General features: G+C 38.3%; 2 protein-coding genes across 2 annotated transcripts in view; one reads left to right on the top strand and one right to left on the bottom strand.

The window, feature by feature from the left end:
* LOC307152660 (myeloperoxidase-like) overlaps positions 1-8,748 on the bottom strand; it is a gene marked incomplete at both ends in the record, with an annotated part of 32,159 nt that extends 23,411 nt beyond the window's left edge. Inside the window, one exon of the mRNA XM_079861484.1 lies at positions 8,676-8,748. Within this exon, the coding sequence (XP_079717610.1) occupies positions 8,676-8,748 (73 nt within the window). The remainder of the gene's footprint in view (positions 1-8,675) is intronic.
* A 2,397-nt stretch (positions 8,749-11,145) lies between these two features.
* LOC307152653 (uncharacterized protein) lies at positions 11,146-13,643 on the top strand. Its single transcript, XM_079861480.1, has 3 exons — positions 11,146-11,876; positions 12,005-12,084; positions 12,472-13,643. Exons 1-3 carry the CDS (start codon positions 11,874-11,876, stop codon positions 13,334-13,336), a joined length of 948 nt encoding a protein of 315 aa, XP_079717606.1. The 5' UTR covers positions 11,146-11,873; the 3' UTR covers positions 13,337-13,643.
* The last annotated feature ends 4,942 nt before the right edge of the window (positions 13,644-18,585 follow it).

Genomic DNA, 18,585 nt, shown 5'->3' with positions numbered 1-18,585 from the left:
TCAAGTTCACAAGATTCATCACAAGGTAAAATGTTTCAGAATGTAAGTGGTCTGTGTTTTGATGTCATTTATTTCAGTGTCCTTGCAGATCTAGTCTAAAAGTGTGGACTATTTATTATTATTATGACTATTTTCCACGTTTTAGAATAATGATTGGTTATTAAAATATAATAATATAATATAAATATGGCTATTTTTGCAGTATGTGGGTGTATGTGTGCTGTTTGTCAATCATTGAACTAATTAATCAGACATCAGGTGAGACAACCTGTAATGTGTATAGTCAGTTTTGTGCCTATATGGTTTGCTATTTCAAGCACTTCTCTTTCCGTGCCTGTGTTTTGCAGCAGGGGAGAGTGGGGTAAGATGAGCCAGTGGGTGTCAAAGCAAATTTTTACCAGAAACTACCCAGGGATCCCTAACATTACATTACTGCACACCTTTAAAGACAATAACAATTCAGATTTTTTTTTTGTGACCTGGTTTCAGCATTGAAGCACAAGGAAGGAGGAACATTTTATATTATCCAACTTTCCGTTTTGTTTTGTTTCCCTTTGTGTATCTTTGTTTTTTTAGCATATCTAAAAACACCTTATGTTTACTGTAAGAGTGGGTGTGGCCATTTGTTGCGAAATAAGGTGGATGGATTCACCACTATGACAATACATCTGCCCATTCTATTTCCAACTTCATTTTCAACTCAAATAGGGGTGGTGAATGGTGATGGTTTCGGAAGGAGGAACATTTCATATTATCCAACTTTCCGTTTTGTTTTGTTTCCCTTTGTGTACGTGATTAAGTGCAAACTGTTTTTCCTTGCCTTGATTTACTGCATGCTATGAATCATCAGTTAAGCATTAGTAAATAGTTAATTTATCATTTATAAAGCAAAGTCCCTACATTAATAGACATTTGTAAGCAGTTATACATCTATAAATGCTTTATTCTTCATGTATAAGCATATCTAAAATGTGTTTAATAGTTGTAATTTAATACTTTATTAATAATCAATTTTAATTTCTAAATTAATTATTACATTATTTACAAATTAGGCGTTGTCAGTGCTTCATAAGATCATTTATAAAGTGTAAGTAAATGATTAATAAACTATTTAAATATACATTTATACATATTCATACAAATAGTAATAGTTACTCAATGTGTCAATAAATGCTTTTTTTAACACATATTCCTACTGAAATTCATAATTAATTCAGGTAGTTATAAAGCATTTAGTAGTTGTCAACTCTTTTTGTGAGCTCATCTTGATGACTATTTATGCCTCTTAAAGCTTTTAAAAAGGAGATTTAAAGGCTCAGTTATCTTCTAAACAGAAAAAGGAAACAAATACAACACAAGGAAACAGAACATGGAAATATTTATTTCAAGATACAAAAATGTAAACTGTACTGCTGTACACTTGACATAAAATGAAAAATAAACCTGTGCAATGCCATATAAAATATAAAAAGAAACAAAATAAGCAATTAAATGAACAAAAAACAACAAAATAAGCAAAAATATAAATAAAAGAATATTTACTTTATATATATAAAGTATTAAATATATATTTAATATACGTCCAAAAAAAAAAAAAAACTAACAAAAAGCAACAACATTAGGAAAATAGGCTAAGCAAAATATTTAGGTCAAGTAAGAAGGTTTCTTGTTTCAGTTTCATGGCTGAGAGAAAATTCAGTGCAAACAGTAAGTCACAAAAAAGTTCCAAAATTTCACATAAAATCTTCATATATAAAATTCTATATATAAATCAAAACTGCCTAATGTTACCCAGGACGAGCTATAGGACTGTGCGAGCATTAGGGGTGTTGATGGACTCTGTCTACTCCATCTTTATTTTAATCATCTGGATGTAGTCTTTGACAAAAACTCGATTTTCTCAGCTTTTTGCTCAAAATGTTGCTTTTTTATGCAACTTACCCACAATCAAGTGTTGATAAAAAAACTATGCGTTTTTTGATTGTTTCAAAAAAGCAGAGGGTCTGTTCTTTCTTTTGACATATGTTCAGATATTCAATATTCTGAGGGCCATGAAACTTTTGTGAACATGATGAAAAATGCTGACAGTAGCTGGCAACTGTTTAAAAAACGGACGGGGAAAGAGTTAAAGTGCAACAAATTATTATCCATCACATATCATCACATTTACATTTTAAATTGTACCTTAAATAGATGAATACATGAAATTATAGATTTAATTATGAATTAATTACTTAAAAACAAACGCACAGAATATTTACACAAAAGCACTTACATGCCTGCTAAATTTAATCCAAACATTAATAAAAATATCACCTCGGCCTATATCAAAAATAAATGTCATTGAGTTTACTTGAAAAGTGCAGCACGGTCATAACTAAACTCAGGAGGAATGTGGCTATCCAGGTCCAGGAATGTGGAATCCATGCTTTACTGACGTGCTGACACATGTTTTACACAGAAGGAGAATGATGCATACATTACAAACAACAAAAGTTATTAATGATGTGTCCACCTTATGTTTACTGTAAGAGTGGGTGTGGCCATTTGTTACTTAAATGTGCGAGGCTTGTGATGTCATCCTGAAGTCTCGCATATTAAACAAAATCACTTACTTTCGTGTTGCGAAATAAGGTGGATGGATTCACCACTATGACAATACATCTGCCCATTCTATTTCCAACTTCATTTTCAACTCAAATAGGGGTGGTGAATGGTGATAGGAAGAAATTCATATGATATTCTTAAACATTTTAGCTAATAACATATACCGAGAATAATGAAATAATTGAAACAAATGACTAAAAAACAATTATCCTTGTGGCAAAAACCATTAGAAGACCTTTCACAATCATTCAATTTAAATTTGAAATTTAATCAGTCATGTAGGCTACAATAAAAAAAGACTTCACATTTTTCTTCAAAATACTGTTTTATGATATATATGCTGTGTTGCTGTTCTGTGCTGTTGTTGCAATAACACCATTCAATAATGACAGCAGGGTTTAGTGGAGGGTCTTAACCACACAACCAGTCAATGCTTCTGCTGATGTAAGTTTCATGAATTTATATGATTTGTTTAAAGCGGGACAGTGCTGAAAGTAACAATAATTTGCAGTTTTATAAGTTACTCTGATATCAGCATCTGATTCGATTAGTTTATTCAGAAAACTTATTAATCAGACTGATTATTTTTCTTTCTTTTTACTAACAAATGGAGAAAGAGAAAATAAGATATGTTAAAACAATTCTGGGGGACAGAAACTTCTGACTGCATGGTTTGCAAGCTCACTGCAATTAGAACTAATCAATAAGACAAACATCACGGCTGAAGAGTTGGCTGCTTTTCTTCAACCATAAAAAAAAAAAAAAAAAAAAAAAAAAAAAAAATATATATATATATATATATATATATATATATATATATATATATATATATATATATATATATATATATATATAATTTTTTTTTTTTTTTTTTTTTTTTTTTTTTTTGCAGGGAACCAGACACTAAAAGGGTAAATCTCCTAACATGTTAGTGAACTGTGGTCCTATATGCCAATCACACTGCCACTGGTAAGTGCTGGTTAGAGGCTTTAAAATGGCTTTGCAGATATTCATCAAGATTCATCAGATTACATCAGATACCTTTTTACCTCAGACTCCATCAGATTCATCAAGTCAGCAGGCCCTATTAAATAAGAAAGCTGCATCTCACAGTTTTAACATTGGTGAACGGGTGCTGGCATTGATTCTGGTTGTGACGGCCCCTTTCAGTTTCAAATTTTGCAGGCCCATATAAGGCATTTCACACCCCTCAAATTAGAAATATTTATTTGAGACAAGTTTGCATATTAACCTATTAAAGCCTTATCTTTCCTCTGTATCCTCCATTGATGACAACCATTTTTCTTTATTTTACCAGTGATGAGGTTGCTGGGGGACATCTGAAAAATTCTGAGGTACTTGCTGATTTGCCCAGAATTTCTATCTTATTTTTCTGCTGAAGAAAGATGACATATTGAGCTTGTTCAGTGTTTTCTTTCCTTATTCCTTGATGTTGGACAACTATTATTTTGAAACACAACAAAGATGTAGGTTAGGCTCAGCCTATTTAGCAATATGCCTACAGAGTTAACCCTGTAAGCATGGGTACTTCCCAGTTCCGATCAAATGCGTATGCGGGAATTTCGGATCCAATTTGAGCTTCTGATGCGTTTACATTTTTAAACTTCTGCGGCTAGACCGTATGCGACCGGCTGACAGGATGTGATGTATTCTAATCAAAACTATCAGCACAAAGTTAGAATTACCAATATTTTAACACTTTAACATCATTCTGTAAACACTATTTCTGTAAAAAGGCGGTTATTAATAATTATGGTCGATTTAATTGTTTTATAATTATAAAATCAATATTTATGTTGATTAGATCTATAAAATCTACTATGCTTTTATTTTAGATGTATTGAGGGTTATTTGTTTTGTTTCTCGTAGTCACATATAGGCCATAAGGCCTTCAAAGCACACCTAGCTTTTTCCACAATTGTTTTCTATAGGATAAATAAAATATTTCACCAGTAGCTGCTGACCTGAACACTATTGAAAACTGAGGTTGCAAAATATATTTCTCTGTATTAGAGAAAAACATTTCATAATCAGTTGTTTTACTTCAATGAAAGGTTAGGTTTTTGTAAATATTTTTGTTAATTGTTTTGTTCATATTTGCCAAGGGTGCCAATAATTCTGAGAACGACTATATGTATCCAAGTAATACAAGTGTCTTCTTTGAAACACAGCATTAATCTGAAGCCTCCTGTTGAGGAGTGGCTTCTTTCTTGCAACCCTCCCATACAAGCCACATTTGTGGAGAATTTGTGATATTGTTGTCACATGCACACAATGACCACTCTTTGTCATGAATTCCTGCCACTGCTTCAGAGTTGCTGTAGGTCTCTTGGTAGCCTCTCTGACCAGTTTCCTCCTGGCTCTTTCATCCAGTTTGGAGCGACGTCCTGACCCAGGGAGGGTCTGTGTTGTACCAAATACCTTCCACTTCTTAATAATAAACTTCACTGTGCTTCTAGGCACTAATAAAGCCTTTGAAATTTTTAAAAATAAAAAAATAAAAAAACATAATCACTGAGTTGGAAAAAGGATCACCCCTTGTTTCAGTATTTTTGTTGAACCAACTTTTGCTTTAATTACAGCCTTTAGTCTGTTGGGATATGTCTCTACTAACTTTGCACATCTAGACGTTGCAATATTTGACCACTCTTCTTTGCAGAACTGCTCATGTTCAGTTAAATTTGATGGTGACAGTTTGTGGACTGCTGTCTTCAAGTCACTCCACAGATTTTCAATGGGGTTTAAGTCTGGGCTGCAAGGACATTCACCTTTTTCTCCTCCAACCACTGTGTGGTCAGTTTTGCTGTGTGCTTTGGGTCATTGTCATGTTGGAAGGTAAATCTTCTTCCCATTGACAACTTTCTTGCAGAGAGCAGCAGATTTTCCTCAAGAATTTGACAGTATTTTGCCCCATCCATTTTTCCTTCTATCCTGACAAGTGCTCCAGTCCCTGCTGCAGAGAAACAACCCCATAACATGATCTTACCACCTCCATGCTTTACTGTAGGAATGGTGTTATTTGGATGGTGAGCTATATTGGATTTTCACCAGACATATCGTTTGGCGTTGAGGCCAAATAATTCAATTATAGTCTCATCTGACCATAACACCTTTTTCCACGTGGCCTTAGAATCTTCAAGGTGTGTTTTGGCAAAGCTCCTTTCTAGGCCACAACTGCTCAAAGGCGTGTTGTTTCGGTGTGTAAAGGTCCAACTTGCAGAATGAGATCAGTAGTGATGTACAGTACATGGCCGGTCCCCAGGGGGCGTCCATCTAGCGCCGCCACTGCCAAAGTAGAGTCGCAAGGAATTAGTGGTATGCTGTTGGACTAAATTTTCATTAAAGGGGGGGTGAAATGCTCATTTTCACTCAATCTCCTGTTAATCTTGAGTACCTAAAGTAGTATTGCATCCTTCATATCTCCAAAAAGTCTTTAGTTTTATTATATTTATAAAAGAAAGATAGGCTGTACCGAGTCTTTCCGGAAAAAACCGAGCGTCTGGAGGCGGGCCGTGTGGGCGAAGCCAGAGCCATAGAGAGAATCCGTCGATCTGGGCTTTGTTTATAAAACATTCATCGTCGAAATGCAGGGAACAAACAGTCTACACAACTCGTTTTTGCCCCGGAAAAACAATCTGCATCCACTGTTCCTAACGCTGGGTTCTTTGGTAAGCTTTCCCTCACATCCAAAAACACACTTTGGAGACACTATGCAGCGCTGCCGATGATTTCCTGTTGAAGCGCGTTGATGTGCGCGGTCTCGCTCTCCTCTGGTCGACGTGTGCGCGGCCGCGCTTTTCCGGGAGAAATGCTCATATAAGGAGTTCCACTCTGGTCTACGTCATTAGATCCACGGTCGAAAAAAAAACAGCCGAAACTTGTACCAACCCGGAAGTAAGATTTTCGGCACAGAAATTCTCCGTTATTCGTCCAAAATATTTTTAAAAAACTTTAGCCATGTTCAGCATGAGAATCCATCTCTTTAACACTGTAAACAACTCTGAATACATGAAACACCATTGTACCCCCCCTTTAATAAAGTTGCCTGCGACCCTCAAATCTAACAAGGCCATAGTGGTGATGGTATCTGACTGAAATGTTAATTTTACGGGCACTTGAATACAGGCAGTGGTTTGAATAGCGGAAATCAACAAACTCACCCTGCTGTTGTGGGTTTGAGGGGATTGTGTCAGGCAGTCAGCTCTCAAATGTCCCACTTGACCACAATATAGATTGTACCTGATGCAGCGTTCATGCTCCTCTGAGTAGAGAAGAGTAAGATCGACTTGCATAGGCTCAGCATCATCACTTGATTGATTCGTTTGACTGAGAGGGCTGGTAAATCGGTTAGATCTCCTGGAGCGAAGGGGATTGCCAATAGCGAGGTCAATGAATTGATCCAGGGCTCTGACCCCGTCACGGCAGGCCAGCTCTGATTGCATGTCTGTGTTCAATCCTTGACAAAACAGCAGTTTTAATGTGTCCTCCACCCGTCTGCACAACGAGAGTGCGAAAAGACCAAATTCAGTGGTGGTATTTTCTTCTCTGGCGAAGTGCAAGCTGTTGTTCCCCAGCACTCCTTCCTCCCTCAGAATGTTCGAATACTTCACTTAGTCATTGAATAAAGTCATTTAAAGTGGTGCAGTTCAATCCTTGATTGGCTCATTCCAACGACTTTCCCATGAGGAATGAACACACAAGAGAGATCTTACTGTCATCAGTTGGGTATAACGAGGGCTGTTGAGACAGGAACATAGAGCATTGCATAAGAAAGCCTTTACACCAGCGTTCGTGACAGATGAGCAGTTTGTGGTTCTCTTTATACAGTTGGTCTGTTTTTTTCAACATGATTCAATTAAAATCACAGCGCTACATGCATGCTGCGGAACTTTTACCATATGACTACAGCCAGATATTATTTAATAATCTAATTTCATATTTAATAACTAATTTAAAAAGCTGTGAGATAATCACCATAATGCTGGTAATGAAGATGATGGCCAGAGGAAGCATCTTTTCCACCTCAGTGTTAGATTTGAGTGACTTTGAAGTTAAGAAAAGAAAATACCCTTGAAAAAATTTTACATCAAGTTTTTGATGAAAAATAAAAATTGTTTAGACACAAGATTCTTGTTACCTCCCCAGGGAGCAACTGGGGTGTCAAAATGACCCGAAGCCAAAAAATAACACCAGAATAACATTTCTGTTTTTTTCCACCAGAAATCGTCGGTAGTAATCTTAATAGCCTAAGCCATAACTAAATATAAGCTTTTTAAATATATTTACTTAAATTTTCGAGTGTCTTGGCTTGATGTGTTTTGAACATGAGTTGAACTATCCCTACACCAAAAGAGCACCAGGATAGGGATTCTACATCCCATGGAGCACTCCTTGCTCCTTTTGCACTCCTTGCTTTATGATAAAATATTATCTTTAAATTCATGCAGGTTTTTTATTTTATTTTACTCTAAAATCTTGAATAGTTATTTTAAGCATTTTGTGTTTTTGTTTTACATTATTTCACAAAAAAAAAAGACCTCAAAAAAAGACATAAATAATGCACTCAGTCATTGAATGTGTCTGCTGCCCTCTAGTGGAAAAAAAATACATTAATCTGCATTTTATGATTATTGCCACTAGAGGGGCTTATAGTTTCTCAATGGAAATTCTATTCATAGATGTCACCTACATCACTACCAAATAGAATGCTGCCATATTTACGACCGATCTCGCCCGGTATGGCCGCCCAAACTTCCCATTTGAATGAGAGAGAGAGAGAGAGAGAGACAGAGACAGAGACAGAGATACCTGGAGAAAATTTAAATTTTAGGCTCCGATCCTTATTTGTTAACCCCAGTTTTCTTTTGTCCATTATTAGCTGCCCCAGACTTGCCCCAATTGGCCTTCCATGATATATACAGAATAGAAATACTTAAGTCATAGAGCTCATGGCGCGCGTTCATGAGAGTCGGGGCGATGTCATGAATGAATCTATGAATCTGCTGCTGTTCGGCATTAATGAATCTATCTAATCCGAACAGCAGCACTGGCAGAGTCCAGCTGAGACACCAGCATCAGCACAGCCAGAGACATCAGCCGAAGATCATATAAGACTGCCATATCTGTCCGAAAGAACAGATGTTCAATTATAGAGAAGGTTTAATACACACAAATATCGAAATGAATGAATCTTTCGAGTCGAATCTTTTTGAATGATTCACTCACGATTCGGCTGCGACTAAAAGCTATCAAGAGGTAAAGCTCATCAGTGATTATAATATAACGACTTAAATTGCAGTTTGTTCGTCACATAAAGCTATCATATGAATAAATAACTATATTAATATAACGGACGAGTCTTTTATTATTATTTTTTTGCGTGACAGCCCCCAGTAGGAGAGGTTACTCATTCACTTTCATTACATCGACAAGAGTCTCCATTACTATTCAAAAATGTCCCTTTGTCTTCCACGGAAAGTAACATAACGTTACTTACACAAAATAACATCTAAATCGCATGTGACAAAGACAATATCTTTATGAACTTCAGAAAACTATTTATTAGATTTAGGTAGGTATTAACTAACAGACAGACAGACAGTTATATTCAAAACAACCCCAAATCTTACTAACTTACTAACCATGATAAAGTGCTTTAACATTTAAACAGATCCAACAAATAAAATGAAGAAAAAACATTATCTGTCGATATCTGTCTGTATAATGTTGGGCATTGAGAGCCCATGCCCTGATTGCATGTATAATCGGCCCGAGCTCGGCTGCCCCGAAGCGCCTGCGGCTCAGACTCGGCGTATGTTAACCGGGCCGATTGTGGCCCGCAGCTCGCTCTGGCAGAGCCACAATCGGCCCGGTTAACATACGCCGAGTCTGAGCCGCGGGGCAGCCGAGCTCGGGCCGATTATACATGCTATCTGGGAGTAGGCTATAATGGAAATATAATTAACCACAAACCAACATGAGACTTCAAGTCTTTTAAATAGATGATTCTCTCTTCTATCCTTTTCTTTTGGTATAGAATAAAATACAAGTTCGGGGTTCCTCTTTCGGCTGTTGTGCAGCCAACTGCACAACATATTGCAGGCATTACTGAGACTGTGGTTGTAAAGATGGCAGCGCAAAGCTACAGTGACATCATGTGACCTGAACGAATAGAGCAAAATGAATTGGAACAAAACTCCAATTTGAAACGTAAATTCACTCTTTATGCATTCATTCAGATAGATATTTAGATTAAAAACCCCCCATCAATTAAAAAAAAAAAAAAGTATAAATATATATTTATTATTATTATTATTATTATTATATATTTTTATCCCCATTTCCCAATCATTTCTTATGGGGGGTCAAATAATTTTTTATTATTCATTTATTTGGATGGGACAATGCATATTGATGAACGTACAATATGAATTGACATAAATATGCCAGATTTAGCCCAATGCTAATTTCCATCTGTAGTCCCAGAAAAACAGCACTGTAATGTGCTGATCTACTCAGCTGGACATAAGTTGGTATACATTTGCTGCATGTCTCATAAAATGTTCAATGTAAACATCTGGGAGAAAGAGAAGAGCAGACACTTGGATACATCTGAACAAGTGTGATGACGTGAAAGAGAGCTAAATCTATAGTCTTTTGCTCAATTCAGTCCGATTTTCAATGTACACAGAAAACCGCCGCCCGCTCGTCAGTGCACGTATTTCCGTACTTGACCTGAAAAATACACACAAAACTGTCAAAATTTCCTTTTCGGCGAGTATAGACTATGTGCACGTTAGCATATGCTACTTCCGACTGCGAAACCGATAGGGGGTGTCTAGTTTCCGGTAGCCTGATGGACGACGTAGAGGATGTATATTTCTCCAGATGTCTTGGACATTTGCCAAATATTACAGTCGATGATGTTCATCGACTGGTTAGTGATTTTTCTCCAGCTCCCCAGAGCAAGAGAGAGAAGGGGTTTAAATATTACATCTCTCAGTATTTGCATAATTTTGAAGGCAAGTCACAACAACATCCATGCTACGTGCTCAAGCTATGCTATCTGGTAACTGTTATGTTGTCTCTCTATACATTATAAAAGTCGAAAATCATGCGTTAGATTTTCCCGAACAGTTTGTGTTAGCCATTGTTTTGTTTATGATGTTCGGAGGCTATGTTTTTGACAACCACTCCTACACATCATACAGGGAGTAAAGGTATCCGACGTTGGTTCGTTCGTTATCAAGTTAGGCTGTTTTCACACATATTTCTAGACAGGTCTCCCTTGCAAAATAGGTTCTAACCCCAAGGGCTTCTCCTGGTTAAAGGGTATAATATAATAATAATAATAATAATAATAAATAATTAGTAGCCTAAAAACTTCCATCTAGTTGTCATGGATACGCAACGCTCCACTCTGTAAAGCGACTGCTTGGGTGCGGTGACAAAAAGCAGATGTGAAACATTGTTTACTTTTCACAATGCAGCAGCGCCTGGCTCCACCCAAATATGTGTGAAAACTGTGTTGATTGACTTGACTATGAACAAACGAACATAGTTTTAGATAAATGGATTTAGATAGCTTAAGCTTTAGATAGCTTGACAACAATATGTTCCTATTACAGTTGCTAATTATTATATTTACCAACTAACTTGCATGTTATTCTATTACTAACTTGCTAATATTGTTATTTTTCTGCAGTGTCTGAGAAAGATCAGGGCTCAGGAGAGGTGGTTGTCAGGGCAGAGTGCTTCAGGTCCATGAGGAAAGCTGAGAAACCTCACAAGCTCAGAGTATGGTTACAGTCAGCAGCAGTGTGAAATTGTGTTCAGTGTACAAATCCTAGTAGGCCTAATGTTGGGTAGGGTATTGTTAGGCTGTAGGGTATTGATGGACGTAGGGTATTGTTATTTTTTCTAGGATCATGTCAGGCTGTCATCATGTCAAGGGGGTGTTCAGACAGGCTTTTTTTTTTTTTTAAGAAATGAGTAATACTGTCAAGGGATATGCATTGATTACATTAAATACATTGATATGTTTTACTTAATAGGTTGTCCTAAAAGATTTGCAGCCTGTGCAACTTCTGCACTTCTGCTGCACCTGCAAGGCTGGGAAAGCTTTATGCAACCATTGTGTAGCTCTTCTGTTTCAATCTGCACACTATTCGCAATTGAAACTCCAAGTTGTTCCCCCAATATTAAGCTGCACTGAAGGTGAACAACAGTGGCATAAGCCTAGAGTTATGGTGAGTTCAATCAATCAAACTTTATTTATAAAGCGCTTTTCATAAATACATTGTACCTGCTTTACAGTGGATTAAAAACAATCCTACTTGCCTACATTCTCTATTTATTTTTCACTATATTGACATAGGGGATAAAGCCGGGCCCTGTTGACAAGATGGCTGGGATCTCAGCCAAACCGAAAACAAGAAAGACCACAGAGGGAGTGCGGTAAGTGCTCCATTTATGGGATTTCAGAAAACAACATTCCATTGGACAATAGCATTTAAAACCAGTGGGGGGAAACTGAAATTATTATTGTTACAAGGTAGGTTCTATGTATTTTACATCTAGTGAGTTATAGGTCCAACCGATTTCATAAATGAATGATGCCACTTAAAATGTGTCAAAACCTTCTGCAGGTGTCTTTCAAGTTGGCCAAAGCAGGCACACCTTAAATCATGAAATTCAATTTTATTATTAATTCTGATGACCTGTCACTGTACTGGTTATTGTATTCTATTTCCAGAATGCTCTTCCCCTCAAGCAAAATGTATTACTCTGTTGCAATTTTTAGCGTGTGTGTGTGTGTGTGTGTGTGTGTTTTCTAACATACAGGAGTAAACTGTACAAAGGCCTTCATGGGGAACTTCCTGACCTCTCAGTTCTTCGGTTGTCTGAGGTGTACAAAGATTTTGCTGATGCTGACCGCCCTATGATCTGCAGCATGGGAATAAGTGAGGATATCCCACTTGTGGACTCACTGTTCGGCAAGGTGCAACATGGAAGTCCCCTTTCTTATCAGCAACCTGCCAAAGAGAAAGCAAAGACTCTCCATGATGCTCCACCTCCTCCATCATTGCCACTGCAAGGCTACAGACTTGAACCATCAGAGTGCATGTTTGTCTGTTCCAGGAAGCAACAGCTGCACATGAAAAGTCTCGAGGTTACCCTGGAATTGGCCCAGAAGATTGAATGTGCTACGCGAGAGCAGAGTTTGTGTGCCGATTGGTACAATGTACGGAAACCACGGGTGACTGCATCTCGTTTTAGAGAGATCTGCCATGTGGGCAAGGCCTCTGAAGAGGGACTTGCTGAATGCATTCTAAAAGGTACTCATCAGACAGAGCCTATGAAGAGGGGTTTGGAGTTGGAGGCAGATGCGATCTGGGAATATTGCCAGATAAAACGTGTGAACCACTACAAATGTGGGTTTGTGGTACAACCGGATGCACCATGGATTGGTGCCTCACCAGATGGGGTTGTTTTTGACCCCTTGGAGCAGCCTCAGTTTGGCCTTGTGGAAATAAAATGTCCAAATATTCCAAATTATGTAGACGTACCTTATCTCAAGGTCATCAATGGGTCATTGCAGCTCAAACCAACTCATGCCTATTATTGGCAAGTTCAGGGCCAACTACTTGTCACCGGTTTGAGTTGGTGCGATTATGTCGTCTCCGCTCAAGATGATGTTTTCATATAAAGAATACAGAGGGATGAGAGTGTGATGGAAAAAATGAAGCGTGGGATAGATAAGTTCTACTTTCAAGTGTACATGGACAAATACCTGGCAGTGGCGTAAATTGGTTGCTTGTCATTCCTGAGTTTTGGGCACATTTTTACAGAAGACTCCTTTAAATCTGTTATTATCTTGCATAATTACCTTGATCATTTCTCATATTATAAATGTTCATTTGTGCCTTTGTATGCATTGTTATTGAAGGGCAGTGACACTTTCATGTTAACCATTTATGAAATTGAAGTTTGTCAAATACAGTTCACTTGAAATCTATTATGTGTTTTTGCTTTCTGAAGAACAGAGAAATGGTCTTTGCATTTTTACAAAATCTATCAAATCAAATCAAATCAAAATTTATTTATATAGCACCTTACAACAATGCTCAGGTTGACCAAAGTGCTTTACAACTGTGAAACCCACAAAAACAGATAATACAGAACAATACAGAGCAAGAATCACATATATATATATATATATATGTGTGTATAGATAAAAAACACGTCAAAACCATATAATAACTAAATTATTAAAATATAAAACACCTTAAGATAAAATATGAAAGTGCTAAAAAAATCAAAAAGCCAGTTTAAATAAATGGGTCTTCTAAAAAAATCTATCACAGTCAACAGGAAGCACACAGAACAAAGCTGTAGACAACACTGTAAAAGTAAAGCAGTTTTATTTGCAGAGTAACAGCAAATCATTTCCAAAACAGTATGGAGTATTGTTAAACATCCTGTGATGTGTTATTGACCTTTATTTTGCCAGGAGAGTGTGGTGTCAAAGTTCATTATAGAATGGATTAGGAAATCCGGCCAAGAAAATCAGACCATCCATTTCTTGACCAGGGGTCCGGACTGATAATTAGTGAGGAGACATGCAACAGTAAAAAGTTGGTTTATATTCCCACAAATGGAGAGAGGGATGACCGTGTCAAAAAGTTTGTTCTCTTTGACCCTCCTAATGAGCCTCTCGACGTGGACTCTCAGACGTGCAATGGCCTGGGTTTTAAGGACGTCCACCTCTGACATTTGATCCTGTTTGGACATAAAAGCTGGGCGATGCACTTTCCCGGAAACTAGCTCATCTATCAGAAACCCCTTGTCTACCATAACTTCCATGTCGGATGTTAGGAGGGAGGTGATGCCGGAGTGACGAAAAATCTCCTTGTCACTGATGGAGCCTTCAAAAAGTGCCGACACAAATGTCAATGCTCCATGGGGGGAGATGCCAATAAGCGCTTTGAATGTACAGTGCGACTTGTATGTGGAAAATACCTCACTTTGGAGCAGAAGGGAGGTAGGGGTTTGGCACCTCATTTCTGTGCAGTCAAGGATGACCTGGGTGTTTTTATAAGTCCCATGGAAATCTGTGGGGCAGTTTGCTCTCACTGATCCGCTTGTCATCCATATCGAGAGAGATCCAAGTAAAGTATATAGAAAGTTGGACCACGTCACAACTATTCGACTCACTGTAGCTCTGTGGATGTTGAACTTGTGAGCAAGGTCCCTTTGTGTACAGCCGGTTGATAGATAGTTAAGGAAGAGGAAGAGCTCGTCAATTGGCAGCAATTTCTGGGGAAAATAGTTACTGTATTATTAATAGATAGAAACACTATACAACAAAGATAAAACACACAAACTAAGGTGATTAAAATATGCAGTGCATGTGGGGGTGTATGTAATCTAAAAATTGGAAACTTTCATCAATGATTTAACTGGTGGTAAAGAGTAAGCTGCCTATAGCAGGCCAGCGTGGAGCTGAGCAGCCAAAGGAGCAGAGCAACAAAAGCAGGTAGTCGCTTGCACAGACAACAAGAGTGCCAGAGCAAGCAAAAAACAAAACACAGCTAACAGTGCAAAATGTGTAATTCACATGGACTAAGCTGGTAGTATATGTTTATTGTAGAACTTACTGTTGATCTGTTCATAGGGCTCTCAGTGGATGTACTGGTGGAAATGTTCTTCTGACCACTGGTGACTCTCACCATTCTGCTCGTTGCCTCTTGGATTAGATTCCAAAAGGCCATGAAATGCTCATATGATGGAAATCTGCATACAAACAGCACATATCATATAGTTTTTCTATTGATGGCATTCAGATTATATCAAAACATTCTCAAGTTGTGAACATGGAATCTAGCATTGTTTTCTCTAGATCTGTTAATTATATTTCCTTCATTATATTTTATTCTTCTTTACTGAAACACACAAAGTCACAATCCACACACATCAGACACTCACCACAAACGCATTGTATGGAACCGCAAAAATCCATACTAGCCAAACTATTATACAGCTATCGTGAAACTTTAAAGCTAATCACATCACCGGCTGCTGATGATAAGTTTTTTATTGCCTCGTCAGCAGAGATGAGGCTGACTTTGTTGGAAGGGATAGATCTGTCCCGTGACATGTATGTATATATTCATAAAATATGTATTATTTACAGAACAAAGAAAAGAAAATACACCAAATGTGATGGTGTGAAATCTCTGATTTCTTACCTGGTATTGATACTTTGCACGTGACGTCAGTTGTACTGGCTGGCGGGCAAGAACGTCATTCTCTAGCAACGAAAACCAGTAAACTAATCAAGGATCTTGCCAGGACGTTGCCAGTTTTAATCATAGACTGTAAAAAAAGATGGACGATGCCCCTTCGCTCTCTTCCATTGATGAGAACTGAAGCCGCCAGTGTCCCGATATGGCGCTGACATATTGGAACTTGAGTCTGCGCAGTAGCGATCTCGGGACCAGACCTGCGCAGTAGTGAGCAGGAAGTAAAGCCGCGAAATCAACGCTCCGCCCTCACTCTCGTCGGGAGAGTGCATTCTGCACACTTTTTTGAAAATTGATTTCAGTACGACAAGAGGCTTGTTAAAATAAAGTAAATACAATCTCCTCAGTCCTCCGAAGATCCCGAAAAAAATGTCCGTTGGTGCTTCAGTGACTACTTCCCTCGGAGAACCTGTCAATCACAGCTGTCAATCATGACGTTACACCACCGCATCACGTAACTAACTAAAAACCAACTTATTTTTGAAACAGACACTTGAACTTACATCAGCGTGATAAAAACGACAGCAAATGAAAGAAACCACCTTTGGAAAAAAGATATTTGAAGTGTATTTACTGTAATTGTTTAGTTGGTCTCACGTCCCGTTGAATAACACGGGAGGCGGGCCTTATGACCTATACTAGGACCAGTCACCGGGGGGCGATCGAGACGTTTTGGCTTCACTTTTCAGGGCTTGTGCGGCACGCTTGGTTTTAATATACAAAAGTTGGTGTTTTCAGGTGTACACGACATGATGCCAGATAGTTGTTGTGCGATTGGATGCACTAACCGCGTTTGTTGCCCACCAGATATCACGTGACTGCAAAGTATCAGTAGTACCGAAAGTCATCAGGTGATGTGGCAAACCGCTGCAACCCAAATCTCTCCAAATGATGTGACTCGAGCTGCCTTGTGAGCTCCTCGATCTGCCTTGACGTTCTCAAATTTCATCCGGTCGACCACGATGAAAGAGCTGGCTGTGTAATCGTGGTCTTTCATCAGGGGTGTCGGAACCAACTCAGCACAACCAGAGACAGGTGTGTTTTCATCCACCTTAGTCACCATGTCCACGGTGGAGTCATCCTCTGGAGCGCGGTCCAAAGCCTGGATTGCTCGAGGGCGGCGCTCCCAAACTCAGGGTTGCTGGGGTTTTTTAGTGTAATTATTCCAACCGAACAAGGATGGAACTGCCTTAGGTCGAAGACACCGCTTTCCAGAAGAAGATATTACTATCTCTTCTTGCTCAAAGTGCCGACTGCACACTCTGGAGTTGGTGGTGGGGGTGAAACCTTCCCTTCTGATTTTAACAAGCCACTGGGCGCGTAAATTAAGTTCCTTTGGGAAACTATGGAAGCTCAAGGTTGTGTTGAATCTCCCCCCGGCGGTACATAGTGGCACGCAGCAATGGTGGTTATTACCACCGACTGCCCTTTGAAAAGTGAATCGGGTTTTTTTATGTTTTAGGTCCATTGCGAACGATTAAACTAACTTAACGCCGGTCCACTGATGTAAACAAGGTGGCAACCGGAAACGAAGTACCCAATTTCCGCCCTCAAACCGGAAGTTAGCATTTTTCTCGTGCACAGGGTCAATTCACATGAATACAGTCGGTTATGTTTTGACTTAAAGGTGCACTGTGTAATTTTTTAGCGGCATCTAGTGGTGAGGTTGCGAATTGCAACCAGCAGAAGTTCACTCAATGTTCTTGTGTTATGGAATGTGGACTACTACAGATTTGGTCGACTAAAATCTTATGATATTTAGTCGACTAAAACTAGACTAAAACTAAAACAATTCAGATGACTAAAATATGACTAAAACTAAATGGCATTTTAGACAAAAGACTGACGAAATCACTAAATCAAAATTTGCTGTCAAAATTAACATTGAATTAGAGAGCTCTCTGATCATAATTGTTACTAGTAAGAAATTACTAGTAATAAAAACGGGTGAATCCCAACATAACACAGACTGTGACATTGCAGTCGGGATCATTAATATTTACGCCCTAAAAATTTGCAGATACCAGCCCATGTTCTAGCGTGGACCTGCACAGCCGAATCATCAGAAGTTCTGCAGGTATTGTGAAGAAGCAAGCAAGGACAATAGCGAAAAGGGCAGATCATGGATATAAATGTTATGTTCCAGGGGATGTGAGCACTTTTCATACCCTTCCCACAGAACAGAACTGTCAACAGGCATGGTTGATGTTTATCTATAACAGGATACTGCACCATTTTAATTCAAAGTTGTTAGTTTGCTCTGCCCATTTCACCACTGACAGTTTTTCTAACCTGGAACAATATCAAGCAGGCTTCGCTCAGTGTTTGAAACTAAAGAAGGGGGCGATTCCAACTATATTTCCATTACAACCCCTACTGCAAGCAGTGAGTAACGTTAGTGATTTTATCCACTTCTTGATTGTTGAAGCCATTTCTGTTTAAAACGCCATTTCTGTTTCTTAGTGAGCTAACAACATTAATGATAATTTACCCTTAGTTGTCGAGATCGAACGCAAGATGCTAGTACAGTAACGTTAACCTTAGCTAACTAGCAAGCTCCAAGTAACAAGCATAGATAACTAAATAGTATGACGACCTATTTACACTGAAATTAATATTATTTCCGGCCTGTGTTGTCATATAAATGAATGAG

This window comes from Squalius cephalus (assembly GCF_949319135.1).
Source record: "Squalius cephalus genome assembly, chromosome: 24".
In the NCBI taxonomy this organism is placed as follows: domain Eukaryota; kingdom Metazoa; phylum Chordata; class Actinopteri; order Cypriniformes; family Leuciscidae; genus Squalius; species Squalius cephalus.
Note: the sequence above shows the minus strand (reverse complement) of the source record. Positions and strands in the feature narration are given on the sequence as shown.